General features: G+C 39.1%; 1 protein-coding gene across 7 annotated transcripts in view; it reads left to right on the forward strand.

The window, feature by feature from the left end:
* Nucleotides 1–25,731, forward strand: part of LOC106066002 (synapsin-like) — a 102,782-nt gene that overhangs the window by 35,737 nt on the left and 41,314 nt on the right. For 4 of the 7 annotated variants that reach the window (XM_056026510.1, XM_056026512.1, XM_056026509.1 and 1 more), the window contains 3 exons: nucleotides 1,059–1,209; nucleotides 6,199–6,303; nucleotides 24,100–24,162. In XM_056026510.1, coding sequence (XP_055882485.1) covers nucleotides 1,059–1,209; nucleotides 6,199–6,303; nucleotides 24,100–24,162 — 319 coding nt within the window. Of the gene's footprint in view, nucleotides 1–1,058; nucleotides 1,210–6,198; nucleotides 6,304–24,099; nucleotides 24,163–25,582; nucleotides 25,726–25,731 lie in introns of all 7 variants that reach the window. The other 3 variants (XM_056026511.1, XM_056026515.1, XM_056026514.1) reach the window with 3 other exon arrangements.

Genomic DNA, 25,731 nt, shown 5'->3' on the forward strand with positions numbered 1-25,731 from the left:
AGCTCTGCAACCATACAAGTTGGACTGCACACGGAGCCTGGATCCACTACACCAGCCCACCAGCAGACAGCATCAGTATCAGCCACACCAGTCTCACCAGTGCAGCACCGGACCAAAAGCTAAGCAACCAGCCTAATGACACTCAGACCACTTGGTTCTAATATCTGATGATGATAGTCTCCTAATGTAAATACGCTAGATCCCATTCTAGCATCTGTACAGCATTTTACCTTTTAATTATCCTTTGTATAATAAACTGTACATAATTTTACATCTAAAATATAGTATTTGTTGCCTGCATTATAACGCTGTGCTTGTAGTTTATATGTGCAAGTAAGGATTCTCAAACCATAAAAATCCCCTAGACACCCAAAACGGCCAATACTTTAATCCGACTTGTCACACTTGGTTAGGCCAATAATAGAATATGCATCCTCTGTTTGGGACCCCTCAACTCAAGAAAACATTAGGAAACTGGAACAGACACAAAATAAAGCAGTGAGATTCATAACAAACGAATATTCACATTTGACTAGAGTAACACCTTTAGTAAAATCACTAAATTTAGAAAGCCTTCAGGATAGAAGACTTAAAAGTAAAGTAGCAACTATACATGAAACACTGAACCACAATCTTCAAATACAAAATTTTATAAAATACTCTAAAAGACACAAAGATAAAAGCACATTCCTCGTTCCATATGCTAGGACAAATTTGTACAAATGCTCCTTCTTCCCTTGTGCTATTAGAGCATGGAATGGGTTGCCTGAGCTAGCCAGGAAAACCAGTGACTTGGAAGAATTTAAGTCATTGGTTAATATGCATGACTAAATGCATGACGCGTAGGACGAAATCAACTACTTATTTGAAGTAACGTCTGTATTATATAAGATAAGTTAATGGTCTGATACGTTATTTGTGTGTGTGTGTGTTTGTAGCTTAATGTCTACAATGGTTGAGTATAATGAGTTTATGAATTAATTTTATAATTTGTGCAAATTGAGTTCTAGAAGAGTTCTTGACAAATAGTTATAGCCATTCACTAACTCATTCCTCAGATCTTTCAAGCCAGACTTTTTATTAATACGTCAACATGTCAGAGACGCTCATGAAGACTGGAGAAATTTATTGTTAGGTTTTAAATACGGAGCCATTCCAAGTGTGAACTCTTTAAGTGCGGAGTACAATTTCCTGGATAAACCTTGGGTGGTAAGTTTTCATTGTCAAGAAAACACTTTTTTTTGTAAAGAAATTTAGCTACCAAACCAATTACATAATCGTTTTTTACTGCAGCAACCTTTATAGCTTGAATAGGAATTGGTCAGAAAACTATCTGTTTAAAAAAACCCTATGATTGACATCTCAGATCTGCAAGGAGTAATAAAAACAGAACTATGAGTGACATCTCAGATCTGCAAGGAGTAATAAAAACAGAACTATGATTTGACATCTCAGATCTGCAAGGAGTAATAAAAACAGAACTATGATTTGACATCTCAGATCTGCAAGGAGTAATAAAAACAGAACTATGATTGACATCTCAGATCTGCAAGGAGTAATAAAAACAGAACTATGAGTGACATCTCAGATCTGCAAGGAGTAATAAAAACAGAACTATGATTTGACATCTCAGATCTGCAAGGAGTAATAAAAACAGAACTATGAGTGACATCTCAGATCTGCAAGGAGTAATAAAAACAGAACTATGATTGACATCTCAGATCTGCAAGGAGTAATAAAAACAGAACTATGAGTGACATCTCAGATCTGCAAGGAGTAATAAAAACAGAACTATGATTTGACATCTCAGATCTGCAAGGAGTAATAAAAACAGAACTATGATTTGACATCTCAGATCTGCAAGGAGTAATAAAAACAGAACTATGATTTGACATCTCAGATCTGCAAGGAGTAATAAAAAGAGAACTATGATTTGACATCTCAGATCTGCAAGGAGTAATAAAAACAGAACTATGATTTGACATCTTAGATCTGCAAGGAGTAATAAAAACAGAACTATGAGTGACATCTCAGATCTGCAATGAGTAATAAAAACAGAACTATGAGTGACATCTCAGATCTGCAATGAGTAATAAAAACAGAAGTATGATTGGACATCTCAGATCTGCAAGGAGTAATAAAAACAGAACTATGATTTGACATCTCAGATCTGCAAGGAGTAATAAAAACAGAACTATGATTGGACATCTCAGATCTGCAATGAGTAATAAAAACAGAACTATGATTGGACATCTCGGATTTGCAATCAAGCGATTTATTTCACTCACGAATTTGCTAATAAGAATTGACGCTATTTTTAACGCTTTACCCAAATGTTCAATGAAAGTTTGCAAATTATAACAGTGTTGTATAAACCGGGAACTTGCGTATTTGTCGTATGTGCTGTTGGCATTGTAATCTCTTCTATTGAATTAAAAAAACAGTGTTTTTGGATATCAAAAAAAAGGACCGCAAGAGCTACAAACACACCTCGTCTCTCCCTTCAAACGACCTCAAGAGCTACAAACACACCTCGTTTCTCACTCCAAACGACCTCAAGAGCTACAAACACACCTCGTCTCTCCCTCCAAACGACCGCAAGAGCCACAAGCACACCTCTTCTCTCCCTCCAAACAAATCTTAAGAACACATGAGACGAACACCAAGAAAATTGTTGTGGCCCAAAATATTTCCAACAATAAATTCTCTTTTGTCTGTTTCATGAATTTTTCCCCAAAACTTTACATATAAAAGCTTTAACGTCAAGATCTTTAATAAAATAGACTTTTCCACTTCATAACGCTTTCCAAAACTTGTCTCTCTGACGCTAGTGTCATTTTCATTGAAGTTATTGGCGCTTCTAGGATTAGGGGAATCCTAGACCACCAGACAAGGTTTGGGAAACAGATAAGCAGATGACATACTCTAATTAAAGAAAAGTGCTTAAGTTTAAACCAGTCGACCATTACCCGTGGGCCTTAGTTTGGATATCACGTGATCTAGTGCATTGGATTAATGTCAAACATGATATGATGCTACATTTTCCCTTTTTAGCGGATGCTACATTTTCCCTTTTTAGCGGCTCCCGAAAGGGGAATAGCCGCTATTAGTTTGGTGTGGTCTGTCTGTCCGTCCGTCCGTCCTTTTTAGATTTCATCTCATAAAGTAGAAAAGATATTGAAAATCCGATATCACGATATTTTAGATCTTTTAAAGTTCTGATGCAACGGCAACCTTTTTTTTTTTTTGGAAGTGAAAAATTTAATTTTAAATCAACTATGAAAGCAATTTTTTCATTAAAATACACCCCTTTTTTTTTTTTTTTTTTTTTTTTTTACACATATAGACTATTAATCGTAACAAAAACGGGAGACTATTTAGTAAGGGAGTTAACAATTTAGCAAACAGGTTATGCAAACGGTAGGACACAGAAAAAAAGGAAAGTTTCTTTGTTGAAGCTTTGAATGAGATTGGTCCTTTACAAAACATTATATCAAATGAGTATAATCATTCAATAACATCAGTTAAGCCAGGTTCACATTTAACTATATATTATTATATTCATGACTATCAGTTCATAAAATACATATGTAATAATAATAGCATTAATAAATCTCCGTATCGTATGGTATGAAGTCGACACGAGCACATCTCCTTTTTGTATCGACAGAGATAGGGTTGTAGATAGTTTGTAGTTCATAGTTTCTGATTCTTTCTGAAAATATTGAACCCTGCCTTTTTACCTGCCAGAGCGGATCATGTTGTCAACTATTTTTAGCGGCCTCCGAAAGGGGAAAAGACGCTATTAGTTTTGTGTGGCCTGTCTGTCCGTCTGTCTGTCCGTCCAGTTTAGATCTCAGAAACTATAAGAAAAAATGAAAATCGGACATCATGATATTATAGATCATTCAAAGTTCTGATGCAACGCTACTTTTTTCTTTTCCGAAAGTGAACAATCTAATTTTTAAAATTATCTATGCAAGCAGATTTTTCAAAACAATACATTACTTTTCAATGAAAAACTTTGGGAGAGGTAAGTTTCTGAAAAAGGTCACAGATTTCTTTATTAATAAATCAAGCTTCATTCACAGATTCTCGCATTGGTACAAACAATTTGCATTGAAGGTCACAATGGAATAAGTATCAATAGATCATTATAAAATAGATTTATTAACTAACTCATGGAATTTAATACTGAATGAAATGTGTTTTTTTTAATAATTTTAATACGAATTTCGTTTTAGTTGAAAGTTTAATTTAATAAAAAGAACTACTTTTATAGCGCTTAGTCTACACTTGGCAGTCTAAATAAGACTAAATAGAGCCCAGATCTAGATATATTTATAATATATATATATATATATATATATATATATATATATATATATATATATATATATATATATATATATATATATATTAATAATTTGAACACAATTTTAATTATTAAGACAATATTTATCTTATGACAGCTTAGGGGTGCAGATTTATTTATTATGTAAAAAGTATCACATTAAGAAATGAATCGGATACGAACAGCATAGTAGCCTACACCTTTACACGGTAACAAAAGGCCTACTATTCGTGATTATAATATTGGCCTAGGTCTAGTAATTTTAAGACTAAACGTGTAAATTCATACGAGTTCTAGTCTAGATATAGTAGATTCTATATCAATATTCTATATCTAGTTCTAGATCTAGATCTAGACTTAGATTTAGACTTAGATCTAGATATACTCTAGACATAGACTTAGATCTTGAATCTAGAATTATTTCTAAAACTAGATCTAGATCTAGCTAAATCTATGTCTAGTTTGTATGACAAATGACAATGGAGATATTAATTTTTTATTTTTTTTTGCGAAGGGAAAGTCTTGCTTTTCAAGTCATTTGTAATATTTTGTACAAGTCGACCCACGGTGTAGCATACGCCGTTATTTTGCAGGGACAATGCAACCTATCCGACCGCAGTGGGCCCCGCACTTTCAAAGGACACGCGTTAATTCTAGGTGCAAATTATTAAATTAACCCATTTTATAACTTGTTAACAGAATTCCCGCAGCCTCCTAATTTACCAGGAGCTCCTTGAAATCTCCTAAAAGTGCAAAATACACGAAAAAGTCCTGGAAATCTTCGGAAATTATTAAAATCTTTTGAAAACTCGAAAAAGGCTACTGAAATATATATTCAAAAAATTTTCATTTTATGTTGTCATTCAAAATGAAAAACGCCAATCCTACGCGCGATGAAAAAAAAAAGGCATTATGCAATACCCGTAATTGTGGAATCTGTTGAAAGAAGCTTCTCGCGCCTCAAACTAATGAAGAATTACTTGAGGTCAACAATTCTCGAAGATAGATTGAAACATTTGGTAATTCTTGCTATTGAGCGTGATCTATGTAGGAAATAAAAATTTTATGATATACTGTATGACTTTGCTACACGCAAGGCTCGTAAAGTAGTTCTGTACGTAGTAAAGAATGAATAAAATGCAAAGAGGAATTTATTTTCAAATACAAACTCTTAAATTTCACTTATTATCCGTATCCCTACCCAAACTTGGCCCTGCGAAATCCGTTTTCCATAGGACCCCACAACGGTTAATTTCGACCCTGCTATTTAGTGACTAAAACTACGTGGGGTAGAAATAAAAAAGTTAACCGTTGTGACCAAGAAGTCATGGCCCTGCTATTTTGTGACGGGTGAATACTACTTGTTCTCCCACCTCCTCTTTTTTTTTCGTTGGGTAACTCTAATCCGTCCGACTTGCAGAAATAAAAGAGTGAACTTTCCTTTACTTCTTGCGTGTCCAAACTCTTGAGCCATGAAGAGAATTATATATAGATACATCTGTACTATGTAGCTAGCTCACTACCTTAAGTGCTAAAGTAGGTGTTGCTACACGACCACCTTTCAGCTCACCAAATAAAAAAAAAATACTGCTTTTGGCACATGTAAGTCTCCCATACGGGTCAGACAGTTACGCTGGACAGGACTAAAACATATTTAAAACACAATTAACAAATACATTTCTAAAATTATCACAACGAGAAATCAAGTAACTGGGAAGAGTATCAAGAAAGTGGTGGTGATCATACATTGAATGAGTGCACCTTTGAATGGATCGTTTCATTTTGTTTTGTTTTGTTTCTTGGACGACTTGACCCTCTAGTGTCTGTGTTACTGTGTGTTTCAGTTTGCCCAGTTGATAGACATCCAGAAGAGACTAGGTAAGGATGTGTTCCCATTGATAGAGCAGGCGTACTACCCCAACCACAAGGAAATGGTGAGTAATATGTGGGTGAGTCATCAACTTTTACTATCATTACATTCCGTGGTCAGTTCAAGCACGATTGGTCAAACTTTTGATCCATCGCCTGTTTGTACAGCATTGGGTTTCGTTAGTCAAATGTGAACAGCTTCTGGGCAAAGAAAATGTTTCGAATTGTTAGAACTAATACCAAAAAAAAAGTTCAATTTTAATTTTTTATTTTGTTCTTCACTTAGCATGATTCTTATGAATAGATGATTTTCTAGCTTGGTTATTCAATCAACAAAAATGATCACACTGTGATAGGAAATCATTAGTCACTTTATAAACTCAGATATAAAACTTGTTAAACTAGAAGTACAATCACATTTGACCAATGAAATCTTATGTAGAAGTTATTCTTATTGAAATTTTAAAATCATTTCGTTTCTTCTCGTTTATTTTTTAGATATCAATCAATCTAAATATAGCTCTATAACCTCTCGTCATGCGCCTTCTGTGTGCATCTCTTTTTTTTTTTTTTCATTTAAGCACGGCATGTAATAATAGAAAGGTGAAGGCTTCTAATGCAGAGAACTAATTTTGATATTCCAGAGACTCAATGTTGACTCTGGTGTTGATGGGGAGAAAGTGTGACTCTATTGAAGGGATCCATGACTGATTTTATACACGAGATTTATAATCATTGATATCAATGCAAGCACCAAGAGAATGGTAGAATTCCATAATATTACATATTTCAGCATTTCAATAGAATACATTTTCAAAAAATCAAAGAAATACCCTAAAAAATAGCCAGTCACACTTCATGCTCCCATAAGGATTGGTCTGCCTGGTTTGAACTTTCAAGAACGGTGGAGAGAGCGGAAATATTTCAATGTAGTCAAGAACTGAAATGAGATATGAACGTGCGGTCGTTTGTTGTTGTTGTTATTTTATTGCTTACGCGTTATTCTCAGTAGGAGTCCTATGACCTCCAGAGTTACATGGAACGATGACATAGCCCGATAACTAAACTGTGGGTGAGGCAGAAGCTACAAAAAGTTTGGTTTATATCAATTTGAATCAGAGCAAAAAAACAACTCTTTTGTTTCGTGACTACTTAGAACTGGAAATATAGAAATGTATTCGATGGACATTGCAGGCTTGGACTCGTTTACATTTTCTAGTAAACTTACACACACAGACACACACACACACGGAATCCGGTATGCTATAGAATTCCTTAGGCGACTTTATAATTAACTGTCAGCTATGCTAAAAAAAGACAATTTTCAATAAACTCATAAAAATGTGTTTTCTCATTTAATATCTTGCTACCAGGTTGATGCAACCCCCTCTCTAAGTTTCACTCAGATTTGAAGAAAAAGATTGAAATAGAGTCCCCAGAGAGAGCCCAAATAAGTTCTGTTAGAAGGCCCGCCATAAAGTTGAACGAATATTTGACAAAGTTTATATCAACTCACTGTCTGTCTTTCTGGTCAAAAGTTTGTACACGTTATTTCTCCCACACCAAATCTTGGATCAAGCGGAAAATTTGCACAATTATTATTCATTAGATCATCATTCGCACTTCTTGCAGGACTTCAATATGTGAGAAGAATAGTGTTCGCAGAGTCAAGACATAGTTTAATTCACTCTTTTGTCCACTACTTATCAGTGAGAACACTTTTTCAACGTGGGCTCGGGAATAAAAATGAAAAATTCACAAACTGTAAGTCCTCTGAGTAACAGGTTTGACTAAAACATCTTAGCATACACAAACTGTAAGTGCTCTGAGTAACAGGTTTGACTAAAACATCTTAGCATACACAAACTGTAAGTGCTCTGAGTAACAAGTTTGACTAAAACATCTTAGTATACACGCACAGCACGGTGACTGAATTATCAAACAAAAACTTGCCATCTTTCTATCTTGAAAATGAGTTCAACTAGCAGCAGCACTGGTCCAATAATGGAACAATATTGACATAAATACCTCCTCTCTTTTCTGTATGCATGACAATAAATCATCGAATGTAGTGACTATTCATCTTTTTAGAAACATCCGGTGAAAGCATTAGAATTCCTGGAATCCATCCATTATTCCAAATATTCAATGCTTCTTCGGTGTGTAGATTGAGTGTGTTTCACAAAAGCCATGTATTCGTCATTCAGAGTTGTTCAGAAGTCTTCATTTGATCTGAGAATTTACGTTTCCACTTTATTTGACACGTAGCACTAACGTTAGCCGACATCTTGAATACATATTCTAATCATTAAACACAAAACATAACAGCGAGCACACAGCGTTGATTGTTTGCTATGTACAAGATCTCCTTCAGTCATAGAATGACTATAGTTCACTGGTTGCTATGTACAAGATCTCCTTCAGTCATAGAATGACTATAGTTCACTGGTTGCTATGTACAAGATCTCCTTCAGTCATAGAATGACTATAGTTCACAGGTTGCTATGTACAAGATCTCCTTCACAGAATGACTATAGTTCATGATCTCCTTCAGTCATAGAATGACTATAGTTCACAGGTTGCTATGTACAAGATCTCCTTCAGTCATAGAATGACTATAGTTCATGATCTCCTTCAGTCATAGAATGACTATAGTTCACAGGTTGCTATGTACAAGATCTCCTTCAGTCATAGAATGACTATAGTTCACTGGTTGCTATGTACAAGATCTCCTTCAGTCATAGAATGACTATAGTTCACAGGTTGCTATGTACAAGATCTCCTTCAGTCATAGAATGACTATAGTTCACAGGTTGCTATGTACAAGATCTCCTTCAGTCATAGAATGACTATAGTTCACAGGTTGCTATGTACAAGATCTCCTTCAGTCATAGAATGACTATAGTTCATGATCTCCTTCAGTCATAGAATGACTATAGTTCACAGGTTGCTATGTACAAGATCTCCTTCAGTCATAGAATGACTATAGTTCACTGGTTGCTATGTACAAGATCTCCTTCAGTCATAGAATGACTATAGTTCACAGGTTGCTATGTACATGATCTCCTTCAGTCATAGAATAACTATATTTCACAGGTTGCTATGTACAAGATCTCCTTCAGTCATAGAATGACTATAGTTCACAGGTTGCTATGTACAAGATCTCCTTCAGTCATAGAATGACTATAGTTCACAGGTTGCTATGTACAAGATCTCCTTCACAGAATGACTATAGTTCATCTTTGGTCTAAGGGTTTCTAACCACACCGTAAACCAGCGCGCATTACATGTGGGGAAACAGAACACTCAGGTAGCTTAAAATAAAAAAGAGGATCTATTTGACTAACAAGATAAAAATGTTTAATGTAACAAAAGATGAAACGGGAAAGGATAAATAAGGTGGGCAGAATAATTATAAATCCTAAAGTAATCTGTATAGCAATAACTATAAATGATGTGATCAAATAATCATTTTGAATGCTGATGGTACAAATATAAAGTACCCATCGTCCCTAAGACTTAGCTCTAATAGTCCAGCGTTAGCTGGTGTCCATTCAGATGCTTATCCCTCTGCCTTGGTGCTGTAGACTGTTCATTCTAGTTCCTTAGCGAAAGTATCAGCTTGGGAGGTGCCAGCTCCAGCTGAAAACTCCCGTTGACGTTAGAATGGCCCGGTCGCTGTTGTACGTCCTCGAAGTGTAAGGGACGCAGCGGAGGCGGGACAAAATCAACAATGAAGAGGCAGGCTGCGGAGCTGAGAATTGACTTCAGATGTAGATATGAGTACTTTGTGTTCGCTGATGTATAGGTTCCTTCCTCCAACCACCGAGATGGCTTCAACAGGAACAAGCAACAGGAATCACTGGTTCACTGGTAAGAGAAATGCGTAAGGATCAGAAACACAGGAATCCAGGAATTAAGAATCCAGAACAGGAAAACAGGAACCAGTCGGTGTCTGTAGCCGCAATCAGGCTGAAATAAAAACACCGAGCTTAATACATTCATTAGACTAAAGGGCATTGTTTTCTCCTTGGTCCTAGCCGTCAATACATAAGTCACAGAAGTTCTATTGACATTTACAAACAATGCAGGTTAATGAGATCAAATCAATACAAGGGGAATGATCACAACACAGCCGAGAAGATAAACATGATCAAGTGGACAGTGGTCAACTACCACGACGTCATTGTTTACATACAGCCGTTGGCCAAGAACAATGGATGAAACTTAGATTTAGAGAGGGCCTGTTCAAAGGGCCCAACTCTTGTCTAAACAAAATGAATAAGGGGAAATAACTGATTGTCATTTTCTAAGCGCAGTGTCAATTCGTTAGGAAGATCAAAGCATTCAGTCAAAATCAAAGAAATAGAATATAATGTATGTATATACATAGCTGCGTCAATGGTCAATTGAGCAAGATAGAAATAATAATATCAACACATATTGGACATAAGTTATTGCTATAAATAAATAAGTACACATGAAATAATTATCTAAATTTAGACTTTTCTTACTTACAACTGTGAGAAATACACATAATACACAATTCGTAGCTTTAAAGAGTTATACAAAGATTACAATAGGACTTAGTATAAAGTAAAAACAAAAAAAAAAAAAATCTGTTGTTAATTGTTTGTTACTTTTTTTCATTTATCTGTTTTATTCATTAATATCTTTCTAGATAGGACAACTTCTACCTTGCCTTGTCTTAGATTTAGTCATTGTATAGATGCTTAGGCATTGTACAATACTTCTTAGTTTACCTGAAAACGCCATGCATTCTATAGCGCTTCTCGTCCCGAGACATGACGTTAAACTGCGCTCCTCTTTCCTTAGCACTTTGGAGCTCAAAAGTGCCCTACTTCTTTCCTATCAATGTGTCTGCCTCCTCTTTTCCTCAGTCTGCCTTCATTGATCATCACTCTGTCTCCTTATCTCTAAATATCTCACTACGTCCTAGACCAGTCCGTTTGCCGTGGACTGCGACGGGTAAGGGGGGATAAAGAGATCCTGGTGTTTGAGAGGTGGCTATCTGAGGAAAAACCACCACAACACAATACTTTGGCTCAAAGTTCCCCCAGACCTGAGGCCTAGATGGCCCGCTCTGGGTCAACCGGCTGGTCATGCCGAGGGCGGTGGCTGTAGGGTCAATCAGGGAGCTGCTGTATCGGACACATGTTCGATGCAGCAGCTGACTGAGTATAGCATGGCCCGTCCCCTTGTTGGACTCGATGGCGGGTGGGGAGCACAGGTGCCGAATTAACAAGAATATATATGGACAAAAAAAAAACCCAATAAACTACTTGCTCCAGATTTAAGTCTGGGCAAGAGACGCCGTATTGAGACAAAAAAGGAGGAGGCCACAAAAAGCTGTACTACCTGGCCATCATTTTTGGTGGTCAGGTGCACAGAGGAGGGGAAAAGTCTGACAAAGCTGAGCCCTTTCCTTATCTATAAGGGACTCAAGTCAGTAGTGGGAGAGCCCAAGAGTGTGTCTAAGCTACACAAATCAATGGAACTCCTTGTAGAAGTAGAAAGCAAGATACACTCTGATGGGCTTTTAAGCTGCAGAAGACTCTGTGATCTCCAAGTGGAAGTCATGCCACACAAGAGTCTGAACACCAGCAGATGTGTAATCAGCTCTAGGGACCTACTGGATTGTTCCGAGAAGGAAATAGTGGAGGGCATTGAAGGAGTCACCCATGCCCGGCGCATTACCAGGCGCAGGGATGGTGAGGAGGTCAAAACCGCCACTATTATCCTCACATTCGGAACTAGGACACCGCCAGAGTATGTGAAGGCAGGATACCTACGAGTTCCAGTGAGGCCCTACATACCTAACCCCATGAGGGTTATGGACACGGCGCGGCAGTCTGCAAGAGGAACACTGTATGTGCCAGATGTGCTGGAGAAAGTCATGAGGACAAGGGCTGCACAGCTTAGTTCAAATGCCCTAACTGTCAAGCTGGCCACTCAGCCTACTCCAAGGACTGCCCTGTGTGGAAACAGGAGGTTGCCGAGCAGGAGTACAAGGCAAGAAATGGATGTACCTTCAGCCAGGCGGAATCGTCTGTACGGGCCCTACCCAAGGGCCTATTCGGCTTGACAAAGACCTACGCCCAGGCTGTTGCTAAGATAGGAAGATCCATAGCCACACAGACGGACACATTGACCCCACCACCCCCTCCTCCAACTCAGAAGAAAACACCGCCGAAGAACACACCTCTGAAGAAACAAGAAAGCCCTGTTGTCATGCTAAAGAACAGGTTCTCTGTGCTCGCTGATGAGAGCATGGAGACTGAGCAGCATGTCAAAACCAATACTCCGAGAGAACCCGGAGACATCATGTCTGACACAGGTTCTCCTCAGAGAACCCAGCCAGACACCCCAACCTCTACCGAATTAGAGGTTGACCAACTCCCTAAGGGGAGAAATCAAAGCGTAGAGGATGCCCGAGGTGAGAGAGGAGGAAATAACCTCCGCTCTAACCAAAAGGATCTCCCCTCTCCAGAGAGAAAGACTTCCCCCAATACAGCCGTTGGGCCTTCGAATGAGAGAACCCATCCAAAATTTAACCCCACCCTTTGACCAAATCTCTAAAATAGAAACCCCTCAGAATCCTCCTTGGCTAATGAATAAACCCAAATTAAATTTATCCCTCCTTAATTTCAAAAAAGAAAATACAGACCCAAGCATACTACAAGTCCACTTTAGGGAACTGCAGGAGAGCTACGGAGATTGTGGCACCATCTACACAGACGGATCCAAAATGGATGGAAAGGTCGCGTGTGCCTGCTCCTTTCGGAACAAAACAATCTCCCGTAGACTCCCCGATGGCTGCTCCATCTTTACGGCCGAATAGCATGCAATATCGCTTGCACTTATGCCGTTAAAGCATCAGAAAGGAGTAAATTTATAATCTGCTCCGACTCCAAATCTGCATTGCAAGCTTTGGGGCGGATGAAGACTGACATCCCATTGGTACATAAGAGCCTGAAGCTGTTGGACCAAATAACTGCCGACCGTAGGGATGTCACCTTCATCTGGGTCCCCTCCCATGTTGGCATTGAGGGAAACGAAGCCGCAGACAGAGAAGCAAAGAGAGCCCTAAATCAAGCGGTGTCTGGAATCCTAATTCCCTGCTCGGACCTGAGACAAAGTATTGCCTCTGCCACATATCGAGAGTGGCAGAACCGATGGGAGGCTGAGATTCACAGTAAACTCAGGCGGATGTCAGGTGGCGGCCCACATCTAAGGGTCTGACAAGGCGTGGTAGCACAACCATGTCCAGACGTAGGATTGGCCACACCTACATCACGCACTCTTTTGTACTGAAGAGAGAGGAGCCCCCACTTTGTGAGTACTGTGACTCTCGCCTCACCGTGGAACATATCCTCGTTGATTGCCCCAGATACCAGGATGTCAGGGAGAAATGTTTTAGAGCCACTAATTTAAAAACACTATTTGATAATGTCGACCCTGGGAAGGTACTGGGCTTTATCCGGGAAGTGGGGCTATCTACGAAGATCTGATTTATGAATTTGTGAACATGCACTATTTACATTAGATTTTTACCAAATATTTAAATTTTTACTACCTTTACTATTTTAACTGTGAATAGACCTTGATTTTAATTATATGACTGTATAGAATCTGGCCCTTGTTGTTTAGAGAGAGAGTAGGCCTTAAGGGACTGCAGGCACGACATGGCCTAAATTGTGCCGATGTGCCTCAAATCAAAAATCAAATCAAATCTATAGCGCTTCTATATATTTTAATTTTCCTGTGACACCCCCACATATATATATATATATTGTTGTAAACCTGGTGGTGACACAGATGGGGGTAGTGCTGTGTGTGTTCTTAGCCTTCCCAAATTGCCCCAGTCCAGCGCAGGACGAGCGGTCAACTGTGACCAGTGACAGTACACGCCAGTTCGGCAACGACCTGTGTGTAAATATTACGCACGCAAGTCACGGCGATTGTGATCATTCTGAGTGGTCAAGAAGGTTCCACCCGATTCTAGAAGGCCAGTAGAGACACTATATAAGAGCGAGTGTGTCAGAAAGACGGCACTTCACGTTACCTCGCAATGTGACCAGACGAGGTTAGAGACAGACGGTGTGTGAAGTCAGGCGGAGCAAGGCGAGGTTTTGGACAGTTAGTGTGATGTTGTTGCCAACTGTACAGTATTTGTAATGTATTTGAAATTAAACTGTTACTGTTACTTTGGAGTTCTGATGAGTTTGAAGAGAGCCTAGATAGTAGGAGAGATCGTAACAATATATATAAGATATTTGTATGCGTATGTCTCCTATGTGAGTATAGTTGAATACCTTTCTACTTGTGAAAATATAATATATAATTCGACAATCTAGGACTTCAAATGGAAAAAAAGGTTAAATAAAATCTATGAAGGAAAAAAAACATTTAATAAATCTTTTAACATTTTGTTTTCAAGCGGGAAAAAGAAAGTCCTTGTACTCTATTCAAACATTTTAAATAAGATAAAATTGAAGATATCGTTGTCAAGATATTGGTTCAATGTCATATCTGAAAACACTTTCAAAAATACATTTGATCAATGATATGTTTTTAAAATGTGTGAATCATTAGCAATTTAAAACTAAATGCCGGGTATGCAAGCAAACCTGGTCCTCTGTTACACGTAAAATGGCTCACTACAGAGCACGGCCCAGTAAATAAAGAGAATAGTTTAAACTGAGAGGTACCACTGACACACATATCATTACACAATTTCCTGGCTGTTGTCTGCATTAAAAGTCATCATTGAAAAATACCTCAAATAATATTTGGATTAGTTTGTTTATATTTGTTACAATTTTTTAAATTCGGTATATTCTTATTGAAATACATCTATGTCTATATATCTTTGTGTATTGTACTCATTGTTGTTTCTGTTCTTTATCTTACTGTGTGCATCAGTTAACATAGGACTATTCGCCATACTGTATGCCTGTTGTTTAAATCCAACATTAGCATTTATAATAATTTCTTAGTACGCTTTTCTTCAAAATAAATGTATATCTCTCAGAACAACAAAACATATATGCAACATTGAGAGCATCATCATTCAGATAAACATGACAGATATAGACACCATTCAGATTATGGGAGCACCGGATAGTTATTTTTATTATCCGTCAGGAGCAGGATATGGTCGGATAGTCAAACATGATATTCGGTCGGAGGCAGAGCCGAGCACCTATATTACTTTTAAATAGCTCGTGTTACTGAACATTTGGAAAATCTCCAAATAACATACCTATATTCTTATTTATTTGTTCATATTACTTTTATTTACCTTATTGATTTAGACTCTATTACTGATTGATATTGTTATAAACCTGGTGGTGGCACAGATGGGGGTAGTGGTGTGTGTGTAGTCAGCCGACGCAAATCGCCCCAGGCCAGCGCTAGACGAGTGGTCAACCTTGACGAGTTACGACGGTCAGCCGAGACGAGTGTCAACATGACGGTTCGGGAAGGATCGATCGTCCCGAGACATGACGTTAAACTGCGCTCCTCTTTCCTTAGCACTTTTGGAGCTCAAAAGTGCCCTACTTCTTTTCTATCATTGTGTCTGCCTCCTCTTTTCCTCAGTCTGCCTTCATTGATCATCACTCTGTCTCCTTATCTCTAAATATCTCACTACGTCCTAGACCAGTCCATTTGCCGTGGACTGCGACGGGTAAGGGGGGATAAAGAGATCCTGGTGTTTAAGTGGTTACTATCTGAGGATAAACCACCACAACACAATACTTTGGCTCCAAGTTCCCCTAGACCTGAGGCCCAGATGGCCCGCTCTGGGTCAATCGGCTGGTCATGCCGAGCTACCAGCATAGGTCTTGGCCTCAAGACCAATTACGAGGAAATGCAGCTACTGATGGACTCTGAGACTCCTGTAGCTGTCTGCTTACAGGAAACATTTCTGAAAGATTGCATCAGCTTCTGAAGCTACCGTGCTTATAGCAAGAATGTTGAGGATGCAGAGAGAGCATCAGGTGGAGTCTGTATCCTTGTGAAGGAATGCATTCCCCATGAGAGGGTAGAACTACAGACCACACTACAGGCCGTAGCAGCTAGGATAACCCTTCACAAGGTTATCACTTGCTGCAGCCTGTATCTACCACCAGGCGCTCCATTAAACCGAACAGACATGGAGGACCTATTGAAACAACTCACCCGGCCTTATTTAATCCTTGGGGATTTCAATGCCCATAACACCATGTGGGGATCCAACAATACCGACACAAGAGGTCGTATGCTGGAGGATATCTTCCTCCAACATGATTTATGCATACTTAATGATGCATCACCGACCTACTTGCACCCAGGAACTGGATCATTCACATGCACTGACCTCACCGTATGCGTCCCCGGACTTCTGGACGATTTTAAATGGTCAGTTAGCAATGATCTACGGGGAAGTGATCACTTCCCAATCATCATTACTAACAATCTCCCTTCATTGGGACGACCTCAGCGGTGAAAACTGAATAAGGCCGATTGGGAACAATTCCAAAAAGGATGCTCTGAGGATATCACAGAAAATATCCTCGATGAACAGAACCCAGCTGATACCTTTGTTAGCAAGCTACTAAGTATAGCCAGGAAAGTTGTACCCCTAACCTATGCAAATCCAAAACGGCCTAGCAAACCATGGTTTGATACAGCTTGCAAAAGTGCTATTGGTGATAGGAAAAAACGACTGGCTGCATTTATAAAGAATCCTTCCCAGGAAAACCTAAAGCTATTCAGGATAGCTAGAGCAAAGGCTAGACAAACCATACAGTCAGCCAAAAGGAATTCCTGGAGAAGTTTTGTCGGCAGTCTGGATGCCAAAACTTCTGCTAGAGCGGTTTGGAAGGCAGTAAGGCAAATCAAAGGGAAAGAATCAAATGCAATAGGGCATTTGAAAAACCAAGGACGAACTGTCACGTCCCCCAGAGAAATAGCTGACTGCCTTGCATCCTCAATAGCAGAAAAGTCATCCACTGCACACTACACACCAGAGTTCCAAAAAGTCAAAACCAGGGAGGAAAGACACCCCATTGATTTCAGGTCAGAGAACAATGAAGACTACAACAAACCGTTCTCCCTTGAGGAACTGAGGGAATCGCTGGACAAGTCACATGACACAGCGCCTGGAGAAGACGAAATCCATTACCAGTTCCTCAAGCACCTTCCCGAACCCTCATTGGCAGTCCTGCTAGGGGTCTATAACTGTGTGTGGCAAACAGGCGCTTTCCCAAACAGCTGGAGGAAAGCCACAGTTATACCGATACCTAAACCGGGAAGAGACGGCTCTGACCCAGCTAACTATCGACCAATAGCACTAACAAGCTGCATCTGCAAAACCATGGAAAGAATGATTAACAGTAGGCTGGTCTGGTACCTGGAAAGGAATAAAGTGATCTCAAACTACCAGTGCGGATTCCGGCAGGGGTGGACAACAACTGACCACCTGGTAAGGCTGTCAGTCACCCTGTTCAACATTAAAATAAATAGCATCATAAATGCGCTGTCCCCTGGCATAGAGTGCTTTTTGTATGTTGATGACTTTGTCATTCTTACTTATGGGAAAAACATGAACACCTTAGAAAGGAAATTACAGTTATGTTTAAACAAAATTCAGGGTTGGGCAAACTATAACGGTTGCAAATTCTCAGACTCCAAAACAGTTAGTATGCATTTTTTGTAATCTAAGGGGACTCCACCCAGACCCTGAACTATTTATACACAAAAAGAAGATCCCTGTCGTGAAAACTACAAAATTTTTAGGCCTCACCTTAGATTCCAAATTTAAATTTCTCCCCCACATTAAGGAACTTAAGAAGAAATGCCAAAAGTCATTAAACATACTAAGAGTACTCAGCCATACGGACTGGGGAGCTGACAGAGATACCTTGCTGCTGCTCTATCGGAGTCTAATTCGATCCAAGCTAGACTACGGATCCATAATATATGGAGCAGCAAGGAAGTCGTACCTAAAAATACTGGAACCAATACAAAATGTTGCCCTGCGTCTCTGTCTCGGCGCGTTTCGTACATCACCTATCCCAAGTCTCCATGTGGAGGCTGGAGAACTCCCCATGGATATAAGAATGAAAAAGCTTGCAATGCAGTATATAGTCAAGCTAAAATCCAACCCCACGAACCCTGCTTTTGACTCCATATTTAACCCCACAGAGGTAGAATTATACAATCGAAGGCCTAACGTCATACAGCCGTTGGGCCTTCGAATGAGAGAACCCATCCAAAATTTAACCCCACCCATTGACCAAATCTCTAAAATAGAAACCCCTCAGAATCCTCCTTGGCTAATGAATAAACCCAAATTAAATTTATCCCTCCTTAATTTCAAAAAAGAAAATACAGACCCAAGCATACTACAAGTCCACTTTAGGGAACTGCAGGAGAGCTACGGAGATTGTGGCACCATCTACACAGACGGATCCAAAATGGAGGGAAAGGTCGCGTGTGCCTGCTCCTTTCGGAACAAAACAATCTCCCGTAGACTCCCCGATGGCTGCTCCATCTTTACGGCCGAATTGCACGCAATATTGCTTGCTCTTATGGCCATAAAAGCATCAGAAAGGAGTAAATTTATAATCTGCTCCGACTCCAAATCTGCATTGCAAGCTTTTGGGCGGATGAAGACTGACATCCCATTGGTACATAAGAGCCTGAAGCTGTTGGACCAAATAACAGCCGACCGTAGGCATGTCACCTTCATCTGGGTCCCCTCCCATGTTGGCATTGAGGGAAACGAAGCCGCAGACAGAGAAGCAAAGAGAGCCCTAAATCATGCGGTGTCAGGAACCCAAATTCCCTACTCGGACCTGAGACAAAGTATTGCCTCTGCCACCTATCGAGAGTGGCAGAACCGATGGGAGGCTGAGACTCACAGTAAACTCAGGCAGATTGTGGCGGATGTCAGGTGGCGGCCCACATCTAAGTGTCTAACAAGGCGTGGTAGCACAACCATGTCCAAACTTAGGATTGGCCACACCTACATCACGCACTCTTTTGTACTGAAGAGAGAGGAGCCCCCACTTTGCGACTACTGTGACTCTCGCCTCACCGTGGAACATATCCTCGTTGATTGCCCCAGATACCAGGATGTCAGGGCGAAATATTTTAGAGCCACTAATCTAAAAACACTATTTAATAATGTCGACCCTGGGAAGGTACTGGGCTTTATTCGGGAAGTGGGGCTATCTACGAAGATGTGATTTCTGAATTTGTGAACATGCACTATTTACATTAGATTTTTACCAAATATTTAAATTTTTACTACCTTTACTATTTTAACTGTGAATAGACCTTGATTTTAATTATATGACTGTATAGAATGTTGTGTAGAGAGAGAGTAGACCTTAAGGGACTGCAGGCACGACATGGCCTAAATTGTGCCGATGTGCCTCAAATCAAAAATCAAACAACAGAAGGTTCACGACAGGGGTTCAGAACACGGTCAACTACAGCACAGTTCAACTGTGTGGTTCTGTACGGAGCATTACGACGGTTCAGTGCGGAGTACTATCAAGTACAATTGAGACGACTGGCGTCTTGATCTTGGTCTGCGATCGAGTCCGACACAACGAGCCTAGTGTGTGAAGTCAGTCCTGAACTGTTGAATCCAGTGCAAGCCCGGAACGAGACGGAGAGGCCAGTGCAAGAGTTGATACGGCGGTACGGTGTTATCGGAGAGATATTTGTACAGTGTACGTGTTGCCAATTGTACAGTATTGGCTGTTATTTATTAAACTATTAAAGTGTTTTGTTACTTTGGAGCCCTGAGTTGTCAAGTTCTTTAAGTTGGTGGTGTTTGGTGCAGTTTGCAGAGAGCCTGGATAGTGAGATTCGTAACAATATATTAAAGTTTAACAGCATTTATGAACAGAAAGGTTTATCACAAGTATTTGTAACATATGAGTTGGTGTGTGTATGTAGGAGGCCACCAACTGTAAAGGCGTATATGGGATGGTCAATTTAGAATATGTAAACGTATATTTAACTAATGATTGACATTATCAGCATGTTGTCTTAACGTAGTGGACTGACTATCTTATAAACTCAATGACATGGGCTAAACAATGAGGAAAAGGATGGGAGATAGACCCGCGCCATTAGACAGTAGATACTAAAGTGTACTTTTTACTGTCCGGCCAACTATCCTGCAGTAATATTCGGCCGGATCCGGATAGGGTCAGATCGAGAAAAATGGCCGGATATTCGGCTGGAGCCGGATCGACTATCCGGTGCACTCCTAATTCAGATGAACCTGGTAGGTATACACACCATTTCGATGGACATGATAGGTATACACACCATTTCGATAGACACGATAGGTATACACACCATGTCGATGGACATGATAGGTATACACACCATTTCGATAGACACGATAGGTATACACACCATTTCGATGGACATGATAGGTATACACACCATTTCGATGGACATGATAGATATATACACACCGTCCAGATGAACATGACAGGTTTACACAGCTCAAATCTTGCTTTTGAAAATACTTTATAGACTCCTGTTAAAAAGATTTTAAATGAAAGATTGTTTCTTAGCTTTAATGTATTGAAACGAAAATGTCATGATTTATTCTTATCTTAAATTCAATACTTAAGCTTTCAATCCAGAGCCGATTAGTTCTATAGTGTTCTGAACTTGAGAACAATGTCTCCTGGTCTGAACTTGAGAACAATGTCTCCTGGTCTGAACTTGAGAACAATGTCTCCTGGTCTGAACTTGAGAACAATGTCTCCTGATATGAACTTGAGAACAATGTCTCCTGATCTGAACTTGAGAACAATGTCAATGAAGTGTTGACAGCTGCACTGCAAGAAACACAATCCGTTGCATGACAGACTACACTTTCTTTTGGAAAGGGAAATCTAAAAATGAGACGCAATTGTGTGGAATGGTATTGCTGCGAAGCAACAGAAGCAGCTCTCTTGCATTCTTTGAGAAATAGATCATGGAAGAGTTTATAATGATATGTTTTTCTGACCTGACGTTTACTAACGGTCTGTTGAACAAAACAGATACACGTGAACTATTTAGACTAGTTGTTCTTAGAAAGACAAAACGTAAACAGCTGTTCTAATAAACTAATGTAAGTATTTAATTTATTTTACTATAAAAAAGAATGTTATCTCTATTCATTTCTATTCTATAGAACATATCGATATCCTCAGGACTAATAATAACATTGCATGCTTTTAATCTCTTACTCGATATTTCCTCTCCTACATGTTATTTCTTAGAATTGCATTCCAAGTTAGCATTAATGTTCATTTTTTAATATCAATATTTATCTTGATATTATTTAGACATTTCTGAGGAATAGTCTTCCTTTTTTCTAATGCTTTTGAATATTTCAATCATCGTTGTGTAGTCTTGTTTTATTTATACTTTGATTCATTCATTATTTAACTTTCTTTTTCCCTCGTATTAAACACGTGTATTTGAGTTTCATTTTCTAAATTTGTACTTATATATATATACATATGTGTGTGTGTGTTTTTGTGTGTGCGTGTGTAATTAATCTTTATTACATTCTGACCATCCTATCTTTCGGAAAACGTTTATTGTACCCTACTATAGGATCTTCCTGAAGTTAGTGGACAAACTGTAGACACACCGCAATGCCAGCAATGGGGTCTGGGCGAGCGCTGTGAGCACCCCCAGCGGTGTTCACGGCGGGGCCCCGCCGCCAGGAACTATTTCCGGTATTTAAAACAAAAAAATGCATATTTTGAGGTTTCTACGGTGCATTATCCTGCAATCACAAAATTTTAGTTTAAAAACCTAATCTGCTATTGTTACTTTATTAGGACTTAGATCCTCCCGCACCGTTCGGCGCATTGGGCGTCTAGCTGTCTCCACAAAAATCTGTCCTTTTGCAATGTCTGAAGCATCTTCCCACCTGATGTCCACTACTCTAAGGTCCTCCATGAAAGTGTGGCGCCATGTTATACTAGGATGTCCTGTTTACTCTCTCCTCGTAATGGCCTCAATGTCATCGCAACTCTTGGTATGCGTCATTTATTTTCTCGGAGAACATGTCCCGCCATGCGACCCTCTGTCACAACATTACTAAGTGGTTGACTCCCAGTTTGGCATAGAATTTCCTTGATTCTGATCCGATCTCTATAACCGATTCCTAAACTCCATCTCAGCCATCTTTGTTGAGCAGATGACTTCCTCACTGCACTTTATTAAATGGAGCCCAGCGACTGTTAGAAATTTGTAACCTCTCTTGGCTACCTCTTGGAATTTGGTGACTGTAGTTTGCTTTAGATTGTTTTCAACCTTAAAACTATCTGTAAAGGGATTTTAAAGTCAAAACCATCTGGTTTTAAACTTAAAGTCCTTTGGAGGAAGGGGGTTAAACTCAAACCTCCCTTGGCTGCGCTGAGGAAAGTGACGGATTAATATTAAAATCTCACCTGAAATAAACAAAATCAATGCAAAAAATCAGTCACAGTATTACACCCTACTTCAAAACACAACCTAAACTTCATAACACTTCACAAGACTAAAGTACAATGTACACTTCACAACACTAAAGTACAAGGGTGAGGTCACAACATAAAAGTACAAGGGTGAGGTCACAACACTAAAGTACAAGGGTGAGGTCACAACACTAAAGTACAATGCACACTTCACAACACTAATGTACAAGGGTGAGGTCATAACACTAAAGTACAATGCACACTTCACAACACTAAAGTACAAGGGTGAGGTCATAACACTAAAGTACAATGCACACTTCACAACACTAAAGTACAAGGGTGAGGTCATAACACTAAAGTACAATGCACACTTCACAACACTAAAGTACAAGGGTGAGGTCACAACACTAAAGTACAATGTAAACGTCACAACACTAAAGTACAATGTAGACGTCACAACATTAAAGTACAATGTAGACGTCACAACACAAAAGTACAATGTTCACGTCACAACACTAGATTACATTGTTCACTTCACAACACTTCACAAATCAAGAGTACACTGTACACCTCCTAATAATTCTCAACACTAGAGTACGATGTACACTTCACAACACTTTACAACACTGCAGTACAACTGCCCACAGATTGGGACATTGCAGGTCAGTGTTAAGGCCTTCTTTAATGAATGGTCTCAGATGGATAGGCCTAGTCACTCATCATTAGGGGTGCACCGGATAGTCCCCCCGGCTCCGGCTTCTGCCGAATATCCGGCATTTTTTACTATCCGGTGCTATTCGGCTCCGGTCGGATATCACTACCGGATAGTAAACCGGATAGTAAAAAATACACCTATTTAATATGCATAAAGTGGACCTCGTTCCATTAATGTCTGTTGTAGAATGTATTAATGCTTATATTAAAACAAACCTTTTGATTTTTTATTATTTTCAAAGGTTCAAAGTGTTTTTCCTGGCTACCAAATATCACGAGAAATGTTTCAAAATGTTTCATTCTTTAGACATAAGGGGAAAAACTTTCATTGAAACAATATGTAAAGAAATGTGATGTTTTCTTCAATAATAATAATATATATTAAGAAGTATAAATAGTATGAAAGATAGATGGATAGAAATAGATGAAAACAATATAGGTTTATTATTATTATTATTATGATAGAAACGAACGATTAATTCATTCTCTGGCGCTGCCAGGGTCGAGTTTCGTTAAAGGGCAACAAAATTAATTGTAGTCCCTTTATCAGTTTATTATTATTGTCATTATTATTTTATCGTTATATATATCTATATATTTATTTATATGGTAGGAAGATAAGGGTTATGTGTACATTTATTCAGTTAATACCCTCTACAGCTTATCACGCCCAAATTTCCAGTGGTGGTCAAGATTGGACATGCACATTCTGGACTTGGAAAGGTAAGACAATTACAACTTTTTCCTTTACGAATGTATTTTTTGCCATTTTATGACAATTATCTCCCCGTTTTTTAAATACCGTTCGAAGCGCACAGCTTTCATGTAGATTACATAAGTCTGACTTTAGAGAAGGGGACGTGCTCTTGATTTTATTTTTTACTAGTAAACATTTTGATGTGAATCTTTTACAAGTAAAGTTTCCCGTTTCAGACCTTGCGATCTATGGGGCAGATGATGTTAAGGTCATTTAGGTAGATCAATATCTTTAAACACCTCACATCACATATGACTTGACACACATCTACAGTCAGTGCATAGCACTGATGACTTGACACAGATCTACGTTCAGTGCATAGCACTGATGACTTGACACAGATCTAAAGTCAGTGCATAGCACTGATGACTTGACACAGATCTACGTTCAGTGCATAGCACTGATGACTTGACACAGATCTACGTTCAGTGCATAGCACTGATGACTTGACACAGATCTACGTTCAGTGCATAGCACTGATGACTTGACACAGATCTACAGTCAGTGCATAGCACTGATGACTTGACACAGATCTACGTTCAGTGCATAGCACTGATGACTTGACACAGATCTACGTTCAGTGCATAGCACTGATGACTTGACACAGATCTACAGTCAGTGCATAGCACTGATGACTTGACACAGATCTACAGTCAGTGCATAGCACTGATGACTTGACACAGCTCCACATTCAGTGCATAGCACTGATGACTTGACACAGCTCCACATTCAGTGCATAGCACTGATGACTTGACACAGCTCTACATTCAGTGCATAGAACTGATGACTTGACACAGCTCTACATTCAGTTTACAACACAAATGACTTGACACAGATGACACCAAATGTAAATTACAAATAATAACACTAGTTTCATGAATATAGTGATGACACAATGTAGACTCAATGAGACTCCACTGACTCCATTTACTTTTGACTCCATTTAATTTTCTATACTGGATAGTTTACTACTAAGGATGTCAATACTAGAACGATACCTACCGTATCCAATCAAGTCTCAATGGACTATCTGATACATTCCTCAAGCTGACTTTAGGCCATAATGACATTTATCTTTTATATACTGATAGCAGTTATATCTGCTGGTCACAGACCGGAGGTGGAATTTCAAAAGTTTTTATGTATTTCTTTACCTTTTAACTGCTTGTGCCTGATTGAGAATTAATCCCGTCATTTTTTTTTTGTTGCAACAGAAACTTAAATGCTACATTTGTTTATACAAACTGTTATTACAGAATTTAAAAAATATTCTTTGTGTACAATTGTTAGGTAAAGAATTATTACTCTCCAATGTTTCTAAAACGTATGGCTACGGGTAAGTCCAACCAAAATGAGTCAATTGTGTCAACTTGTGTGTGTGTTTAGATCAAAGTAGACAGTGTTCAAACATTCCATGAGGTGGCAAGCATCGTGGCTGTGACGTCAACCTATGCTACCAGCGAACCTTATGTGGATAGTCGGTACGATATCCATCTGCAAAAAATTGGCACCAATTATAAAGCCTATTTGTGAGT

This window comes from Biomphalaria glabrata, chromosome 4 (assembly GCF_947242115.1).
Source record: "Biomphalaria glabrata chromosome 4, xgBioGlab47.1, whole genome shotgun sequence".
Classification (NCBI taxonomy): domain Eukaryota; kingdom Metazoa; phylum Mollusca; class Gastropoda; family Planorbidae; genus Biomphalaria; species Biomphalaria glabrata.